This window comes from Heterocephalus glaber, unplaced genomic scaffold (genome assembly GCF_053883595.1).
Source record: "Heterocephalus glaber isolate CG9 unplaced genomic scaffold, H.glaber_assembly_v1.0 deba00000546, whole genome shotgun sequence".
Lineage (NCBI taxonomy): Eukaryota > Metazoa > Chordata > Mammalia > Rodentia > Bathyergidae > Heterocephalus > Heterocephalus glaber.
This window is the reverse complement of record NW_028258147.1, coordinates 34,042,486-34,062,779: the sequence shown is the minus strand read 5'-3', so window position 1 is coordinate 34,062,779 and position 20,294 is coordinate 34,042,486. Positions and strand designations below refer to the sequence as shown.

The 20,294-nt window shown below is 38.1% G+C and overlaps 2 protein-coding genes across 15 annotated transcripts in view; one reads left to right on the top strand and one right to left on the bottom strand.

Annotated features, from left to right (window-relative positions):
* Cyp51a1 (cytochrome P450 family 51 subfamily A member 1) overlaps nt 1–20,294 on the bottom strand; it is a 66,730-nt gene that overhangs the window by 21,109 nt on the left and 25,327 nt on the right. For 9 of the 12 annotated variants that reach the window (XR_015448643.1, XR_015448645.1, XR_015448641.1 and 6 more), the window contains 2 exons: nt 18,501–18,867; nt 16,866–17,268 (listed from right to left, as the gene is read on the bottom strand). The exons of 1 other annotated variant lie outside the window; for it this stretch is intronic. The gene's annotated coding sequence lies outside the window, so the exon portion shown is untranslated. Of the gene's footprint in view, nt 1–15,430; nt 16,454–16,865; nt 17,269–18,500; nt 18,868–20,294 lie in introns of those variants that run through there. 2 more of the 12 variants (XR_002388667.2, XR_015448649.1) reach the window with 2 other exon arrangements.
* Nucleotides 1–20,294, top strand: part of LOC101723786 (A-kinase anchor protein 9) — a 62,872-nt gene that overhangs the window by 38,781 nt on the left and 3,797 nt on the right. For all 3 annotated transcript variants that reach the window (XM_087204464.1, XM_087204467.1, XM_087204465.1), the window contains 10 exons: nt 335–523; nt 3,094–3,238; nt 9,812–10,031; nt 11,025–11,175; nt 12,719–13,387; nt 13,614–13,822; nt 14,117–14,222; nt 16,167–16,349; nt 17,217–17,417; nt 18,435–18,667. In XM_087204464.1, coding sequence (XP_087060590.1) covers nt 335–523; nt 3,094–3,238; nt 9,812–10,031; nt 11,025–11,175; nt 12,719–13,387; nt 13,614–13,822; nt 14,117–14,222; nt 16,167–16,349; nt 17,217–17,417; nt 18,435–18,667 — 2,306 coding nt within the window. The remainder of the gene's footprint in view (nt 1–334; nt 524–3,093; nt 3,239–9,811; nt 10,032–11,024; nt 11,176–12,718; nt 13,388–13,613; nt 13,823–14,116; nt 14,223–16,166; nt 16,350–17,216; nt 17,418–18,434; nt 18,668–20,294) is intronic.

Genomic DNA, 20,294 nt, shown 5'->3' with positions numbered 1-20,294 from the left:
AATAGCTTTATGTGATTTCTAATACACTTTAGTAATACACTTCATAAATTATCTTTTATGTTTTCACATGAATTGCTATATATATTTTCACACTTGAAATTGCATATGCTTTTTGGCTTTAAATATTTATTTTGGGGCCAGGGATTTAGCTCAGTGGTTTCACTGCCTCCTACACAAGCACAAGGACCCGAGTTCGATCTCCGGTACCAAAAAAATATATATATATATATATATATAATTTTTTTTTAATTTATTTTGGTAAATAGACTGTTTTTATGATGTTTTTAAATCATCCTTATTTGAAAACTGACTTTTGCTATTTGTACTCTCCTAGGTTTATGATGATTCTCAGTCTCCTGAGAGTCTCTCTGACTGGCGAGGTGACCTTTTGCTTGCCTTTCAACATGTTTTCCTAAAGGAGCGCAGCATTTTACTGGCTGCCTTTCAGACTGAGCTGACAGCTCTAGGTACCAGAGATGCAGTTGGATTACTGAGCTGCTTGGAACAGAGAATACAAGAACAGGTAGCAAAACAAAGCTTCATTTTAAAAGATGCTTGTTAATAATAGGGTATCAGTTATTGATTTGTTTTGGAGTCTTCATTTAAATAATAAGGCCACTAAGAATACTTAGGAGAAAAAATATTATCTTAAATGTTGAAAGACTAGGGCCAAGAATGTAGCTCAGCAGTGTAGCACCTGCCTGGCAAGCGCAAGTCCCTGATTTCGATTCCTGGTACCCAAAAAAAGGTAAGAAAGACTAAAAACTAATGAGCTAATCATCAAACTTAGGAAGTTAGAACAACTAAATAAACCCAAAGAAACTGAGTAAGGTAGAGCCAGTTCTCATTATTCACAATAGTCAGGTTGTATAATGTTGTCACTCTTAGGGGGAATACACAGGTTAGGGACCTGTAAGCCTCTAGTCACATTTTCATCACCTAGTCTGTACATATATAACCTTGCTTCCTTTGAGGTTTTGTTTAAAAAGACCTTATTTACTATATATTGTTGATTCATTAATGTTGAACATAATAGTAGCATTATAACTCACGCCCGAAAGAGGTTTATCTAACACACGTTTTCTCCTTAACATGCTTCACAGCCTTCTTGAACTTAGGAACACCACACAGTACTTCATTCTGGGGGCCATTTTAAACCAAGAAATCACAAAGAATTAAGTACAAAACTGTGAACAAAATAAGACACTACACAGATTAAAAAGGACATTTGTTTACAGTTTGAGAGCTAAAACGAGAAGGTAGAGTATCCCCTTGTTTGACTTTAGTTGGAAACATGTGCATGAACAATTTTAGGCTTCTTAGTACATGTGTGGATGGCAATGAAAGAAACTCATTTGAGGATTACAAATACATTTTAATGGGTAATCAAAACTGCAAATACAGTCTGAATAATAAAGATTGACAAATAAAAATGTTAACGAAGGGGCTGGGGATTTAGCTCAGTGGTTCCACCGCCTGCCTCGCAAGTGCAAGGACCCGAGTTCGATCTTCAGTACCAAAAAAAAATGTTAATGAAATACATACACAGTACAGTAGACAGGATGAAACATTAAAAGTTGGTTCTTTGAAAGAGCTTAATAACCTTTTCTGCAGGATTGGTCAAGAAAAATGATAACATAATTTTTTTTAGTGCTTGGAATAAATATGGGCTCATCACTAAAGAGTCAGCCAAAGCTGGGCATGGGGGCACATACCTGTAATCCAAGCACTTGGGAGGCTGAGGGAGGAGGTTTGGCACAAGTTGGAGGCCAGCCGAGACCACTAAGTGAATTCAAGGCCAGCCTGAACTACAGAGTGATACCCTGTCTCAGAAATAATATTTATCTAAAAAAAATAAAATAAATAATAATATTTATCTACTCTTGAGAAAATATCAGACCAAAACAAATTGAGGACATTATCCAACTATTTCAGTGGCCAAAATAAGAAACTGTAACACCACCAAATGCTGGGAACGATTCACAGACACTACATCTTGCATACATTGATGGAAGGAATGTAGAGTAGATGAGCCACTCTGCAAACTAACCTGGCGGTTTCTTACAAATTTGAACATACATTTACCATATAACCTACCATTCACACTCAAAGATACTAAAACACAGGAGTGAAAACTTGGGTCTTCCTAAGAACCTATAGGTGAGTATTCATAGCAGTTTTATTTGTAATATCCCCAAACTGGAAACAACCCAAGTGGCCTGCAGTAGGTAAATGGATGGACAAAGTTTGGTACAGCCATATAGTAAAACACTACTCAGCACTTTACAAAGAGCAAACTCTTGATACCCTCCGCATATTGCATGTTATTTAACACTCTTGCGGTGACAAAATTACAGTGATAGATAAGAAATTAGTGTATAGGGGTTAAGAGTATGGAGAGGGTGTGACTACAAGTAGTCTCATTGTTGATAAAATAGTTCTGTGCCCTGATTGTGGTACTGTATGTACATGAATCTGTACCAATGATAAGATTTCATAATACTGTATTCCTAGAAAAGCATAAGTGTATGTAAAAACTAATGAAGTTTTGCTCTCTAGTTTACATAGTATTGTAGCAATGTCAGTTTTCTGGTTTTGATAATGTGCTATTATTGCATAAGATGTTATCATTGGGGAAGGCTGGCTAACAATGAGAACCTTGGCTAAATTAGTTCAAAAAAAATCTGGTGCTTTTTTTCAATGAAGGACATAAAACAAGATAACTAGCTTGTACTCCTCAAAAAATCCAGGATTACAAAGACAAAGACTCATCAGTATCACTGCTTTTTTTATAAAGGACATTTGCCAAAATTTTAGGCTCTATTAATATTTTTGTAGTAATATTTTTCTGTTTATTGTACTGTGGTGGTATAAGAAAATGTTTTGCTTTTAGGAAATACTGTACACTGCAACATTTAGAGGTAAAGGGGTATCTATAACAGATCTTCACATAATTTGGATAAGAAAAATAATGAAACCTTTAAAATAAATTTAAAATGTGTATTCCATTCATTCTTCCTCAGACTTCTTGGTTGATAATTTCATTATTTTTACAACTCTTTTCATTTGATTTTTCATTGTCCTTTGTTACAGGGTATTGAATATCAGACAGCTATGGAATGTATCCAAAAAGCAGATAGAAAGAGTTTGCTATCTGAAATTCAAGCACTGCGTGCTCAAATGAATGATAGGAAAATGACCCTGAAAAGAGAGCAGGAGAGTGATAAACCCAGCCAAGGTAGGTTGTATGACAGGCTCATATGGTTACACAAGTAGTTGAAAATATTTCCTTACTTTCCCTTATTATCATTATTCAGTTAAAACACATTTCTTCTAGGGCTGAGGGTTTAGCTCAGTGGTTCCACCACCCGCCTCACAAGCGCAAGGTCCCAAGTTCGATCCCTGGTACCGGAAAAAAAAACCACATTTCTTCTTAGTCACATTCTTATTTTCATAACACTAAGGAAATAATCTATATTAATACTCTGGGGGTTAGAAGATTATCAAATTGGTTAGCAGTGTTTAATTAAAAATAGGCCTTAGATTATGCCATTAAGTGCATTGTCTTTGTTTTCACGCTGTATGTTAGTAAGTCTTTCCTATACCCTAAAGGATAACTACCTTAAGTAAAGGAAATCCACAATGAAAATAATTATTTTCATTTTTAATGCTTTGTTTAAAAACTTATGAACTGTAACATGAAGTGCAGAATCCAAATACGCATTATGACAAATTATTAAAGGAATATTTGTGTAAACATCACACATGTCAAGAAGTAGAACATTGCCCATATCCCAAAAGCCCCTTCACATACTCCTCTGTAGTGTGTACTTACTGGTAATCCTCCTGATTTTTCTTTAGTTTTACTGCCAATTTATAAATTCCCTGTATCCATATGTTTATTAAAGTTTCCCTGTTTTTTTTTTAAAGTTTCCCTGTTTTAAACCTTATCAGTCTGAACATATTTTGTATCTTCTTTCACCTTTCTATAGCATTCATCCAAGTTACTGAATTTATCTCATTTGCCTTTGTTACTATGTGGAATTCTCTTGCATGGATATTCTATATTATGTTATCCATTCTGTGGTTGAACATTTGAGTTGTTTCTGCTTTATATCTGTCACAGTTGGTGCTGTTACAGAAATTCTAGTGTGTTTGATGTACATATACATGAATCTTCCTAGGAGTGGAATTGTTGGGTCATAGTAAATCTTCAGATTTACTAGATAATGCTAAACTATTTTTTTATTAATTGTATTGGTACATTTAAGGTATATAATATAATGACATTCATCATTGGAAATTTGCACCTTTAGAGTTTGCACACTCACTAGCAGTGCATGAGAGTTTTATTGCTTCACATATTTGTAAACAGCTGACAATCTCTTGGGTGTACAGTGGATACTTTGTTGCCATCTCTTGGCTATATAGTAGATACTTACTATGATTTTGACTTTGCTAACATGGTTTAAGTCCCTTTTCATATAATTATTGACCAGATGGATTTTTGCTTTTGATATATGCTTGCTAGGGTCTTTTTGCAATTTGCAGTAGAGATGTCTGTTTAAATTGAACTACAGATAGAAATGGTTAGAGAGTAAATTTTCATCTTCCCTACTGAGGACACATGCCTGAGTGTTTAGTGATAGTGTTTCATGTAATGGGAGAAACACCTGTCTGTGCTTTTGAGACGGTCACTGCACAGTCTCACATTTATCATTGAAAACCTGAATCAGGTTAAAATTACTTCGGAGAGAACAGGTACCATGAGATAAATTTATCCCTTTAGGAGGCAGAGGAAAATTGTGTGAGATAATACTGTTTTATTTAAATGAAATAGAACCCCATTGAAAGCTTAATTAATACCACATAGATTCATATTTATATATGCTGTTCATTAAGAAATTGTTTTAATGGGCCAGGGATTTAGCTCAGTGGTTTTGTCGCCTGCCCCGCAAGCACAAGGACCTGAGTTCAAATCCCTGGTACCAAAAAAAAAATGTAAAAAGAAATTGTTTTAAAAGCCTAAATTAACATGAGTATCATCTAAACCCAGTACTCTTCTGTGTTACTTTCCTCTCATTGCTGAGACAAAATACCAAAATACCCAAATACCGGCCAGGGATTTAGCTCAGTGGCTTCTCCGCCTGCTGTGCAAGCGCAAGGACCCGAGTTCGATCTCTGGTACCAAAAAAATAAAAATAAAAAAAATAAAATATCCAAATACCCAAAGTTAAAGAGGAAGGGGTTTATTTGCCTTAGAGTTTGTAAAGGTTTCAATCCATGATCACCCAACTCCAAGGCAGTGATGACAGAAAGGCATGGCAGAGCTGAAACAACATGGCACACACAAGGCAGTAAAGGTAACAAGAGGGAATTTCTGGTGTCTCCCTGCCCTTTTTATTTTATTCAGACTACTAAGGGCAGGAAGCACTCACACCCTTAATCCTAGTGCCCTTGAGCCTAGCATCACATCATGAATCAGTTCCACGTTCACATACTAGAGATCAAGCCTTATGACCACATGAGGCTTTGGGGGCACATCTAGACCCAAACCGTAACATCTTCCTTTCTCCTGACATCAATAATATAAGTTGATAAACCTTAATAGAATTTTAAATTTTAAATGTTTTCTTTATAGAATATTGTTATGTATTTATGGCACATCAGAAAAACAGTAGAGTAAAAGTCACCCCTAGAATCACATACAGCCTTAAATAATGACTGTTTAGCACCTAGGTAAATATGTGTACAGACCTTTTCAATGTGCATGCATGCATAAGTATATAATTTTTGTGAAAACAGGATCCTGTTCATGTGTTGTAACATTTTTTCATTTAATGTACTTGAAGATTTAAATTCCTGTTTGTTTTCATTATAACAAATGTGCAGCATTTGATTGATGTCTAATAAGAGGGCAGTGGCAAGGATCCCAGCCAGGGTTTGTGCTTCCCACTTTTGGGTACAGGGTTATAATAAATTTTCTAGGGACCATCTCCAAAGAAGGACTGAACAAAAGGAAGCAGTGCTGATCATTTTAGTCAAGATTATATGGGAGGCTACTGCAAATACTGTATGTGGTTATCAGAAATTATTAGAAAATTTTAGTGTGAGTGGTTAACATTTTGAATGAACAAATATAGAAGGCCTGTTTAATTTTGTGTGAACATTTGAAGTTTGTTTTTACTTTATTAGCACATGTGTGTAGTACATAATGTTTACATTCCTTGTGGGAAGCTGGTACGTGTACATAACACATCCTAATTCATCTCGTTTCTCTTCCCTCTCTTTTGAGCCCCTTCATATTGGGGGGGTTGTATTGGGTTGGTTTTTTTGAGGGGGATACATGTTTGCAGGACATAATGCTTACATTCCATGTGTGAAGTCAGTACATGTACATAACACTCAAATTTCTTTTTTTAATCCCTTATCCCTTTCCTCCCTCCTCCCTCCCTCCACCTTCCCCTTTGAGAACCATCTATCTCGCTACTTCCTATTACCTATCTTTTATTTTGCTGTTTCTTTTTACTCTGACTTTCTAATATAAGAGAAAGCATGTGATATTTAAACTTGTGAGTCTGATTTATTTCATTAAACATTATAGTCTCAAGGTGCATCCATTTTCCTACAAGTTTATCTTGGTGTCAGAGTAGTACACACCATTGTGTGTAAATATCACATTTTCTTTATTCTTCTGTTGATGGACATATGGGCTGTTTCCAAGCATTAGCTAATATGAGTTGTGCTGCTATAAACATGAGTGTAAATGTATCACTCTGGTATGATGACTTTAACTCTTTCAGATAGATAACCTAGAAGGGGAATAGCTGGGTCAAATGGAATTTCTAGTTTTAGTTTTTTGAGGAATCGCCATACTAGAGATTGTACTAGTTTACATAGTGATTATACTAGTTTACATTCCCACCAACAGTGTAGAACAATTTCTTTTTCCCCACACCCTTTCCAGCATTTGTTATTGATTTCTTGATGATGGCCATTTGTTCTGGGGTAAGATGGCATCTCAGTGTTACTTTAATTTGCATTTCTCTAATGACCAATGCTGTTGAGCATTTCTTCAGGTATTTATTGGCCATTTGTACTTCTTCTGTGAAGTGTCTCTTCATTTCACTTGCCTGGTTTTTGATTGAGTCTTTTATTTTGGGAAGTCTAATTTTTTTAGTTCTTTATATATTCTAGATATGAGTCCTCTGAGAAATTGCTAGCAAAATTTTCTCCATTCTGTAGGTTGTCTTTTCACTCCTTAGTTGTTTCTTTCACTATGAAGAAGCTTTGTAATTTAATATGATCCCATTTGTTGATTCGTGGAACTATTTCCTGCAACTGGGGTTCTGTTCAGAAAGTCCTTGCCTACAACTGTCTATTCAACAGTTTTGCCTATCTTGTCTTCCAGCATTTTGTTTCTAGTTTAACATTTAGTTCTTTAATCTATTTTGATTTTACTTTAGTACACGGTGAGAAATATGGGTATAGATTCAATTAAAGCTGTTTTTATTTTAAATCTTGCATTCATTATTAATATATTGTGTTCAACTTTTATCATTCTTAATATACTTACAATTCTGAAATTTTTCTTAATAGAGAACAAATTTCTTTATAAGAACAGATCATAGTAACAGTGAAACCCGGTAGCCTGGGGGAGAGTGCCATAACCCTGATCTAATAAACATCAATAATCTATAACCCTGACCACACAGAGTTGTGAATATTGTTTTGAAAATCATGTACAGGGCTCTTCCTTCTTTTAAATGTTTTAACATTGCATTAAAAATTTCTAGAAGTTGAAAGCACCTCTACATTTCTTAAAAATATTCACTAAATATAAAATTAAAATTAACAAATGAGCATTAAGCAATTGTTAAGCAATTTCCAATGGTGACAAATATTCTTACAGTAACAAATAATGTAATCAATAGTTTTTCCTATGCCAGTCTTACAACTCAATACTTAAAACATCACTTTCAACATTACAGTTTGCCTAAATTACACAGAGAAAGAAAATTGCATCAGCTAACATTAAAATCTTAAAAGAAGTTATTAGTAAAAATACCTGCTTTCAGGCTGGGGATTTAGCTCAGTGGTGCAGCTGCCTTCCCCACAAGAGCAAGGACCCGAGTTCGATCCCCGGTACCAAAAAAAAACAACCCTGCTTTCTAATGCTCCAGTGGGCCTCTCATAGGACAAAACACAGGTATTGTTTGAGGCTTTATTTAAGATTTTGTTTTCAGGAGAGTATGTCTTCTGTTTCTAGACTAACTACCATACTTTAAAATATAAAATGTTGAAGCTTTCTAAACTATGGTGTGGCCTGGTTTATGGAATTCTGTAATTTCTGCTTGTGGCCTCAGTAATTAGGGGTATGATCAGCTCTTAAAAGCACTATAAAGTTGGGCTGGGGATTTAGCTCAGTGGTTTCACTGCCTGCTGCGCAAGTGCAAGGACCCGAGTTCGATCCCCAGCACCAAAAAAACCCAAAACACTATGAAGTTCTTTGTGTGCAAGACTCTCAGAATCCCGAGCGCTATGACAAGCTTCTTAATTAGACGCCCAGATGGCATTGTGCCATTGATGATGAGGCCTTTCAGGTACTGGTCCTATGTGACCAGTGCCACAAAAACATGAGCTAGGACTTGTCTTATTGCATACTTGCTAGAAGTGAATATAATCACTGTATAAATTTTCTGTTAGCTCCAAATATTCATTTAAATGTTTAAGACCTTTTTAACTTTAGTAGTGATGATGAATCATCACATATATATGTAATATATTGTATATGCATGGCCTGTTTATACTATTTTTAAGGAGAGAATATTGCTTTAAACTAATAACCAAAATTAACTGATTGAGCTGCATCAATCTTTCTTTCATCTTTCCTTGGTTCTTGGATTTTCTTAAATGATGGGATCATATTCATCAATGGTTCTATATTAAGTGCCTCCTCTCAAATAATACATTTTATATCCAATGTAAAAAACAGATAAAACTCCCTTGTCCAATACAATACTACCAACAAAGCTGCCATCATCAAATTTTGATCCTTCATTTTCTCTAGAATGAATGGTTGCTGTGATTGTTAGCTATGTCACCAAACTATTATGGGCTGTGGTCATTGAGGATATTGACATCTGGGATTAGTTTCTGAAACACTTGTTGCTTTAGGAGCAGACTTTGAGGTAGAGATAACTGGTATTGCCATTTTCAAAGTCACTGTGGATTTCATGGTGACAGGTGTCATGTTGATTGAGTCCAGGGAAACTGTAGTTGATCTTTTCACAGTGCTGCAGCTGTTAGGTTTGCTTGTATCCTTAGAGGACACATTCTCTGTTAGGTTAGCACTGCAGTTCTGCAGAGGCACCTAAAATCCCATATTTGGAGATCCCTGCATGTTGGCAGACCCCAGAAGCACTAGCACCTGTAGCTGTCCCAGGAGTAGAGCTGCCCGAGTGCTCTGCACACTGAGGCCCATTGTTCCTGGGACAGGGACTGCGGGCACCTAAGTCCCCAGCCTTGGTGAGGGCTGAGATGTAAGTGCCCCGCAGTGTGCACTCCACTTTGGCCCATATCACCTCGAGCAGCGCACAGCTCCCAGGCCTACTCTGTAAATTTCTGGTGCTAGTACTACTAAAGAAAACATCTATAAAGTTTATATAAAATACCAATTTTGGAGACTGTAATCTTTCACAGTTGCTTTGTAACAATCTCCTAAATTACAAATTATTTCTTAGCAGTGATTTATTTATAAACCAAATGAGTTGCAAGATCATATTTTCAATATCCATCTTGTTCCCTTTAGAACTCTTGGAATGTAATATGCAACAGAAGCAGTCTCAAATTCTGGAGATGCAAGTGGAGCTGAGCAGTGTGAAAGACAAAGCAACTGAACTCCAGGAACAGCTGAGTTCAGAAAAAATGCTCGTTGCTGAACTAAAAAGTGAACTTGCGCAAATGAAATTGGAGCTAGAAACAACACTCAAGGCACAGCATAAGCACCTAAAAGAATTAGAATCATTCAGGTGTGCCAAGCTTCTTTATTATAAATGTGTATTAGGGAAGGAATGGTGTAATTTTGTTGTAAATATTGCGCAAACAAAAATAAAACACTATACATGATGTTTAAATAGCATGAAAACTTTGTTAAATTATAGGAAAAACAACAGATAGGAAATTCCTAATTTTTTCCAATTATAAACTCCTGATTATTTTGGCATATTCTCTGTTGTGGCCTCAGTTCTGTATGAGATATAATTTTGGTATTTCTTTTACCATAAACTAAATGATGTTTAAGATCTCAACATGATTAATGGTTTAATTAGCCAAAAATATGCAAAGTGGTTCAAGAGATAATGATTGCAAAAAAGATACATTTGTTGGTGTAAATACTGAGATATTTTGCTTGCCAAAACACATTACAAATAGTCATTTTGGGCCAAGGATTTAGCTCAGTGGTTCCGCCACCTGCCTCGCAAGCGCAAGGTCCTGAGTTCAATCCCCAGTACCAAAAAAAAAAAAGTCATTTTTATTTTGAACATTGATTTCACACACAAATTCATATGATTATTCCTATGTTCAGTAAAAGGCAAGAAAAAAATTTTGTTTTATTTTGTAAGTGTGGTGCACACCTGTAAACCTAGCTATTCAGGAGGCTTAAGCAGGAAGATTAGAAGTTCAAGGCTAGCCTGCGCAATTTAATGAGCCCCCTGTCTCAAAATATGAAAAAGCCTGAGAATGTAGCTCAGTAGAGTGCTCCTGGTGTCAGTCCCCATAACCACAAATAATTATCCTGTAGCAATAAATCGTATAATAGTTTACAGTGATAAATAATAGTCGTACTGCCAGTATTAGAAACAGAGAATTTGAAATGACCACATTCAAGCATCCTTAAACTGTATTTTCCTGTTAGCTAGTTTATAACGTATAGTATATGCCTCAGCTTTTCAGTGGAAACTGTTTTCTCTTTCGTGCTCAAGATATACTTGATGAAAGTTCATTTGTCTCTTTTGATTTAGATTGGAAGTTAAAGATAAGACAGATGAAGTACATTTGCTTAATGATACATTAGCAAGTGAACAGAAAAAGTCAAGAGAGCTCCAGTGGGCTTTGGAGAAAGAAAAAGCCAGGTTGGGACACAGTGAAGAGAGGGAGAAAGACAAACTCGAGGTACTGTCATCATCATTTTTATGTCTCGGGAGAATCCAGAGTCTTGAGACTGGCCTTTGTCTAAAATGTCAGCCTTAGACTCATAAGCTATAAGTTCTTCACTCTGTGTTGAATACTCTTATAATGTCATCTAAACTGTATTATGAGTAAATGTTGATGGTTTGGTGATTTTTGCTGCATCCAAAGATACATACTGATTGCTCTTTGGCACCATATTTTGGTACTGTGAATTCGTGCACACCCAGTTTGATAAATAGGGCAATCACATTAGTTTAACGAAAAAGTAGTTTTGGTGCCTGTTTTCTCCTAGAGCAGCAGTGGTGAACTTTTAGAGATGAGCGCCCAAACTGCAACCCAGAGCCCATTTATTTATCGCAAAGTGCCAATACTGCAGTTAAACCTGAATAGTGAGGTTTTAGTTTAGAAAAAACAACCGTTACCTGATACTCAACTGCTGGGATGACTTGCCTGCGTGCTGACAGAGAGAGCTCCGCATGCACACTATGGCACGTGTGGTTTACCACCACTGTCCTAGAGAATGGGTCAGGACTACTTTTGTGGTAGCAGGAGCCCTTGCTGCTATACTTTGAAAAAATAAGCATTGGGCTGTCCCAGAGAGGTGCCCCTGGTCTTTTATCGCTCTCAGCTCCACGCAGGTTGGACTGCGTGGAAGGGCCACTCCAGTGGCAGCCTCATGGGCTCAGAGCTCTCCTCCTGTTCACATAATGCAGTACTTGCCAACTCAGTGGCAAAAACACATCGCCAAGACTTTAGCCCTATTTTAATGCTTGCTCGCTTTTTAATTTCTACTATGTTAACCTCCACACAGGGATGTGTTACTTCTCCCAAGTGCTAATATAGTTTTTATTTACAAATTTGCATTGATTTTGAATAATTTGTTCCTGACCCTGCTTTCTGTATAGGCTTTATTATTTTTAGCCTCTGATACTGAAAAACATAAGATTTTTCAGAAACTTGTGTCATTTTCTATCAGAAACATGTATTTTTACACAGTATTTTAATAATTTAGTATATGAAAGCAAAAGCTATCTTAGCCATCCCTGTGGACCAGTCTGTAGCTGTTGGGATCTCCATCACTGTGGACTTTGCATGTATATGCTACTCTTAGCCAATTATTTTCTTATGCTCATTCACACATAAGTACCTAACAATTGAGAAAAAAAAAGACATACCATTAATATGTCTTTAAAGTATTGCAAGAATGCTTATGGTTTTTAATGATCTTTGTTAGGAGAAATGTATCCTGCTTCATATTTAGCCAGATAAGTTAATGTTTTAAGAGAAATGTGTTATCCTACCTATCTCTTGTTTATGTTCCTTGATGAAAATCAGTTGGCTGTCTAAATAATTGTTCTCACCACTGAAAATTTAAATTAATAAACTGGGCAACAGTACCATCTTCTATTACTGTGTATTACCAATTTAGTATTAATAAAGGCATTAAAGTATTAATAAGGCTGTATACTTACAAAGTATTTTTAGTAATATTAATATATATTTGAATCTGATGTTTGCTTACAAGGATCTGAAATTTTCACTTGAGGACCAGAAACAGAGGAATACTCAGCTAAATCTACTTTTGGAACAACAGAAGCAACTGCTACATGAATCACACCAGAAAATGGAATCACAAAGAATGCTACATGATGCTGAGTTATCAGAAGAGCAAGGCCGAAACTTAGAGCTTCAAGTACTCCTTGATTCTGAGAAAGTCCAAATTCAGGAACTAAGTGGTGCCCTAGCTAGGGAGCGGGAACTGTGGGCCCGGCTGCAGAGCAGTGACGAGGGTGGCCAGCTGCATTCACACTTGCCCTCGGAGGACCTCCTGAAGGAGCTGCAGAGACAGCTGGAGGAGAAACATAGCCGTATAGTAGAATTGTTAAGTGAGACTGAAAAATACAAACTGGATTCTTTGCAAACAAGACAGCAAATGGAGAAAGACAGACAGGTTCATAAGAAGACACTGCAGACAGAGCAAGAGGCCAACACTGAGGGACAGAAAAGAATGCATGAACTCCAGTCTAAAGTGGAAGATCTTCAGCACCAGCTAGAAGAGAAAAGGCAACAGGTTTATAAGTTAGACCTTGAAGGAAAGCGACTGCAAGGAATTATGCAGGAATTCCAAAAGCAAGAGCTAGAACGAGAAGAAAAACAAGAAAGTAGACGAATTCTGTATCAGAATCTTAATGAGGTACACTGGCACTTTGTTTACTTTTAAATACTTGTAAGGAGTTCTATAGCCCTTTGATTATAAAACTTTGACATTGGATTAAATTATTTAAATAGTTACATGCAAATCATTTAAAAATAAATTAGTAGAACTTTATTTGGAATATAAACAATAATTCCCTTAAGAAAGAATATTTAATGCTGTTTGTTTATAATTACTGTTTTCTTTTTCTGTCCAAAATTGCCAGCCAACCAGTTGGAGCTTGACTAATGATCGGACTCGAAATTGGGTTCTTCAACAGAAAATAGAAGGAGATACGAAAGAAGCAAACTATCCTAAATTGACTGTAATGAATGGACGAGAAACTGGCTGCAATCATGAATTAGAAGTGGTCAGACAGAAGCTTGAGCGTGCAGCTTCAAGCCTGCAACATCTGTCCCAGAAAGCCTCTAATAGGTTAGGCTTTCCTGCCTGATCCTTGGAACAGCAATCTTAGGCTAGTCAGACACTACCCTGCAGGAATAGATAGCCAGGGTGGGAAATTGAAGTGTTAAAGGAAATACTTGTTTACATGGGAAGATGATATTCTTTAACAAAGCTCATACATCTGAAAATAATACCTGAACTTAGGGAAAAAGAACTCTTGTAAGGGGTAGTGATAAGTGAAACTCAGTCTCCCCAGCCTATAGTATTTGTGTTAGTAAACACCCCTGAGAAAGTCTTTTATAATTTTTTGTCTTTCTGTTGAAGGCTACAGTTTGAAACAGCAGATGATGAAACTTTCACTTGGGTTCAGGAAAATATTGATGGAATTATTTTACAACTACAGAAATTCACTGGCCAGCCAGGTGAAGAGGTAAAACTTTTTGAAAGTTCCTTGTAAAGCATAGAAAGCAAAGATTCAATAGGAAATATGAAATGTTAAAAAGAAAGAAAGAAAATATGAACTGTTTGAAATGGCAGCATGTTCTATAAAACTTTAATTTTTTAATTTTAAATACAATGTTTGCCTTTCAGTAGCAGCTAATGAAAGCTTGGGAGGAAAGTAACTTTGGCATTGCTATTGAATACAATGCCCTTTTTTTTCTTTCCTTTTTTTTTTTTTTTTTTTTTTGAGACTCTTGCTTTGTAGTGCAGGCTGGCCTTGAATTCACTTTGTAGCCTGGTCAGGATGGCCTCAAACTCAAGGTAATCCTCCTGCCTTAGCCTCCAGAGTGCTGGGATTACAGGTGTGCACCACCATGCCTGGCTACAGTGCCCTTTTATTAAGATAGAAGCTGGGCTGGGGATTTAGCTCGGTGGTGCCACTGCCTGCCTTGCAAGTGCAAAGTCCTGAGTTTGATCCCCAGTACCAAAAAAAAAAAAAGATACCAAGCTTCTTGAAAGAACAATCTGGTTTCTATGCTCACCACTGCATGAAACTATCCTCAGAATCCTACCAGTGTCTTCATGGTTCACTAATCTGCTGAATGTTTTTATTCTTGCCTTGACTTTGTTACACTGGACACTTGGTAGCTCTTCCATCCTCTTAAAACCCTCTTTCTTTCTCTTTTGTGTCAGTATCCTCTCACTTCATTGATGTTTTTAATCAGTTAGTTACCTTCATGGTTTTCTCTCCTCTTGTCATCTTCCATGTTTTTCGCTAACTGTACTATAAAAGCTCCTTCAGGGCTGGGGATTTAGCTCAAGGGCACTGCACCTGCCCCGCAAGCACAAGGTCGTGAGTTCAATCCCTGGTACCAAAAGAAAGCTCCTTCATTCCCACAGATCTTCACTAGACTGATTTATTGAACAAATACTTACATTTTGCACACATACTGTGTGCCAAGTACTCTGCTGTGTTCTAGGGATAAAATGAACATATTTGACAAAAATCTCATATACATCATAGAGTTTATTGTCTAGTGGACTGTGGTTCTAGTATAGACCTTTGACCTGTGCTCCAGGCTTACATTTTCAATTAGTTACTAGGTGTCTTTCATTTCCCCATACCCCATAATGACCCATTAGGAATCCCAGGAGCATGCTCCAAATTGAACATCATTATCCCCTAACCTTCCTACCTTTCTGATAATGCTGTCATCCCGGTTGGAAAACTGGAAGTCGCCATAGTCTACTTTCCCTTGCCCTTACTTACACAGCTGAGTAGGGCCAGGGACTTAGCTCAGTGGCACTGCACCTGCCTCCCAAGCACAAGGTCCTGCGTTCAATCCCCGGTACCACAAAAACAAAACAAAAAAGTAGTGGACTTACATAGCTGAGCAGTCTACGTCATGTGCTTTCTACCTCTGCATGTTTGATCCCTATGCCCACTGCTCTCTGTCCCTAGCCACTGCCTCAGCTTTCAGTACTTCTTACCAGGACTGTTGTAACTACCTCCTCATGGGTATGCCTGACACTAGAATATTGGCTCTTCCCTAACTTACTTTCTTCTGGGCACTATTGCGAAAGGAATCTTTCCAGTACATAACTTTGTGGAATGCTCCTGCCCAAAGCCTTTCATGGCTCTCCATTGCCTTCATTTAAATCCATTTTCCACAAAATGAAGCAACATTTATTCTTGTTTTACCAAGTAACTTGTAGCTCCCTTAAAAGCAGCACTCTTGAATAAGCCTTTGTCTTTATGCTCTTTTGCTTACTGTGCCCTTCCCTAGCTTCTTTTCTTCCTGATGCATTTCTCACTATTATTTAACCAAGCACTGGTCATGTAATGGGTGCTCTCTGTGCCTCTTCACACGTTCACACACAGTATTTGTGGACATTTGTAATTATGTGACCTAGTCCCATTGTATTTTCCCAGCCCAGCTTAGTGTCCCCAAGTGCTTCTTGTGGCTCATTGACTGAAAGACTTCTGAGACAGAATGCTGAGCTGACAGGACATATCAGCCAGCTGACTGAAGAAAAGAGTGGTTTGAGGAACACGGTCATGAAGCTAGAAGAGCGGATAAGGTGCTACCGACAGGCAGGAGCTGCTGGAGATTGCGTACGTCATTTTTTAAAGTAGTGCCAAGTTACAGTTTCTTTTGTCCAGTTTCAGTTTCTGACTCTGAGATGTAAAAGTACCCAGTATCTGATTCTTAGTAGGATCTGTGGAGAATTTTATAGGGATGACAATAATAACAGTAGCTATTATTTCAGAGAGAGACTTCTCTGTACCAGACACAGGGTTATATACTTGCAAAATTATACATGAGAAAGCTGAACTAAAATTACAGTCAAGCTAAAATCTGTTTATCTCCAAATTGATATGTTGCTCCCTAGGGTCCTGACTGTTCTCTTCAGTTATACTCACCAGTTACTATGTTTATGACTCAGGCAGAAGATGCTGTTAAATTATATATTTCGGTTGAATAAAATACTCTAAGCATTTAAATTTTTTCCAGTTTAAAAAAGCTACAAAATAATTGGTTTCTATAATCGCTTGACAGGAAAGACCAGTAAGAAAACTGTACAAATAGATGGAAACCCAGCCATGCAGTTTCCATAGCAACCCACTTACCTGTATACATGAGGAGTTATTTCCTGTCCCCTTCTTGAGTGCAGGCTCCACATTTGGACCCAGATGATCCAGCTGTTCAGCTGCTTGACTTTCTCAGTTCAGAACTCTGCTAAATCTGCTAAGCCTCCCCTGGCTATGCTTTTGCCAGGGACTTTTTCCTCAGCAAAGGAACATATGCTTAGACTTCAGGAATATTCTTTAATGTCAGTTTAGATTGGTTCTGAGCTTTCCTGAGATCAAAAAGCTGATACTAGGCACCCATCATGGGATACCTTTAATATGATTAATTCTAGTTTTTCTTCATGAGATTTGTTCTTTAAAAATCATGTAAGTAGGATGTGGTCTCTGCAGTCTTCTAGGTTTTCATTTGGTGGTGGAGCCAACATTAATGCCATCATTGCTTCTGAAAAAGAAGTATGGAACAAAGAGAAATCGACTCTCCAGAAATCCTTGAAAAGGGCAGAAGCAGAAGTGTATAAACTGAAAGCTGAACTAAGAAATGATACTTTACTTCAGAATCTGAGCCCCGATTCTGAACATGTCACCTTAAAGGTAGGAGACCTCTTCAGTCTCCCGGAGGGCCTCTGTTTTGCCTTGTTTCATCTCTCCTGACCTTAACTGAACAGACTGATGAAGTGGAGGTGGCATTCAGGCTGTGTCTCTGTGTCTGTTTATTCAATCTGTATCATGATTGCTAGATGTCTAGCTGGTCACAGGAAGGTCTGTGGAGAGGCAAGCCAAGGACTGGACCCAGGTAAAGCTCTGTTCATTGTCACAGTGTTAGCACTGAGAGCTTGTGGTCCTGCTTCCTACAGTTTCTTCCCTTAAAAGACTAAAATGTTCTATTTTCAACTAACAAAAGCAGTACTTGTCAGCGTAAGAGCATAATGCTCCGTAGGACAGGAAGCCTTCCAGGTAGCCTCTCTAATGTCTAAGACTAGTCATTGTGGTAAAACTACCTTAATCAGCAATTTAGAATCTAAAACAAAAAGACTGGGAATATTTGTTCCAGCTGTGGAGTGAACATAAGTTTATGACTCTTTTTTTATCCAAACTCTGGACCTTGTGCTTGCGAGGCAGGCAGCAGAACCGCTGAGCTAAATTCCCAGCCCAAGTTTATGACTCTTAAAGTGACAGAAATCATTATTAAAAGAACTAAATAGATAATAACTATAATAATAAAAATAGCTCCATGCAATTTTTATTTTTATTTTTTTGGTACTGGAGATCAAACTTGGGACCTTGTGCTTGCGAGGCAGGCAGTGGAACCACTGAGCTAAATCCCCAGCCCTCCATGCAGTTTTTAAACTTATATCCAGTAAATATGATGAGCCCGAAATAAAAAGCATAACTAATAAAGTTAGTATTCACATTCCATTACTGAAAAGAGACGAACTGTAAAGGTTCAAGTTAATTACATTAACTTTCAACTTTGCTGTTACAGTAGAAAACGGTAAGAGGTTACTGCCATTCTGTTTTGTTTTGTTTCGTTTTGACACTGGTTGTCTTTCCCAAGGGAACAGTTTGAATGACAGAATGCCTTTTTGTTCTTCCCTTTTTTAAATACAGAGAATTTATGGTAAATACTTGAGGGCGGAAAGTTTTCGAAAAGCTCTTATTTATCAAAAGAAATACCTGCTGCTGTTACTGGGTGGGTTCCAAGAATGTGAAGATGCGACCCTGGCACTGCTTGCCCGCATTGGGGGACAGCCAGCCTTCACTGATCTAGAAGTCATCACCAACCGCCCCCGGGGCTTCACCAGGTTTCGTTCAGCTGCCAGAGTGTCCATCGCAGTTTCCAGGTAAAGTCACTTTACTGGTAGACTCTTTGAAAGGCTGTTTGTACAGTCAGAGGTATAAGCTTACTTCTTTCCAGATCTTCATCCTTTTAGCAGGGATTCTTTTGTTGTACTGAGTAAACCCAGGTATTGTAGCACATCCAGTATGAATTGTCTTCTTAAAACAAATTTGAATCCATCCATGAACTAGTTCAGACACACACCTAAGATCACAAAAGAAAAAAAACCTTTTTGAAAGCTTACCTCTGAGGCTGGCATGTATTTATCTTCTCGCTGCTAATGTAACTCATTCCTGGTGCCCAGCCAGGAAACGCCTTTGCCTAGCTCTTTAGCCTTCCGGGCAGGGACTCTTCTGGAACTTCTGTCGCCTCCTCCCTGATAGCTTCAAGCTAGCAGCTTTGGTGTTCGTTCTCTGTGGTTGAAACAGAGTGAGGACTCCAAGACCCTTGGAGTCCTGGCCCGCTGCAGTCCTCTGGCCTTGCCAGCACGTACCAGAGGGGGTCCCTTCCCTTTTACTTCTCCAGGGCCCAAGGCCGAAAGCAGTTCTGCTTTTCACAGTTGTACTGGCCAGGTCACATCGGATGCTTCTTTAAGTGCTTTGGTCTTTTTTTTTTCCCACTTATTTTTCTTTGAAAAATACGGTACACTTTTTTAACTGGAAGCTATGAGAGATGACCTAGTCCAGAATCTCAGTTCATAGTGAGGAAGGAGGCAGGGGAGTTTACAGGCCCCCCGGCAGCAGCCAGCTGGTTCTCCAAGTCCCACTCCCACTGGCTCTCAGGTGTCTCATTGTTGGCTTCCCTGCCATTCCCTTCATCACCTTGTGTAGAGTACACTCAGGCTGAGTGCTAGGAGACACAGTGTCTACCTGAAACCCATGCTTTCTAGTGGGGAAGAACAGTATGCACAAAACTTAGAAAAGACCCAGTGGGAGGTCACAGTTCACCAGTCATCTTGAATAGAGGAATCTGAGGAGGCTCCATGGAAGCAGTATAAAAGTTGCTGTTCTCCCACCCTGTTTCTTCTCTTTTATGTTCATTGATTTTGACCCTCCTAAAACTGAACCTTACACTGAGGCATGGTGGCACATGCTTAGAATCCCAACATTCAGGAGGCAGAGGCAGGAGGCCATGAGTTTGAGGTGAGATCCTGCCTCAGAAAACAAAACAAGGAGCCAGGGATTTAGCTCATTGGTTTTACTGCCTGCTGCGAAAGCGCAAGGACCCGAGTTTGATCCCTGGTACCAAAACAAACAAACAAAAACTAACCAAAAAGAACACTGTACCTCAAAACTAATTAGAATTAAGAAATCAAAGCTGGCACTCCAATATGTACTGTGGGCCCAGATGAGCCAAGCAGCTAGCTCACTTGTTCCTGTCATTAAGAATCCCATTCCTTTTACCCTCACCCTGCCTCCAGCTCCCAGCTCACTGTCACCAACTTAAGGGTCTTTTTGTTCTTTTCCCCTCTCATCTACCTTTCATTCTCCATTCTGCTTTCATTACTTTTCACCCTTTCCTTGCTTGTCCATCGTTTTCCTGTCTACTTTTACCCTCTATCTTCTTGTGTCTCATTTATCCCTGAAAGCAGAATGTCATGCTGCTAATGCTGGTGAACTCTGTTGCCTCTT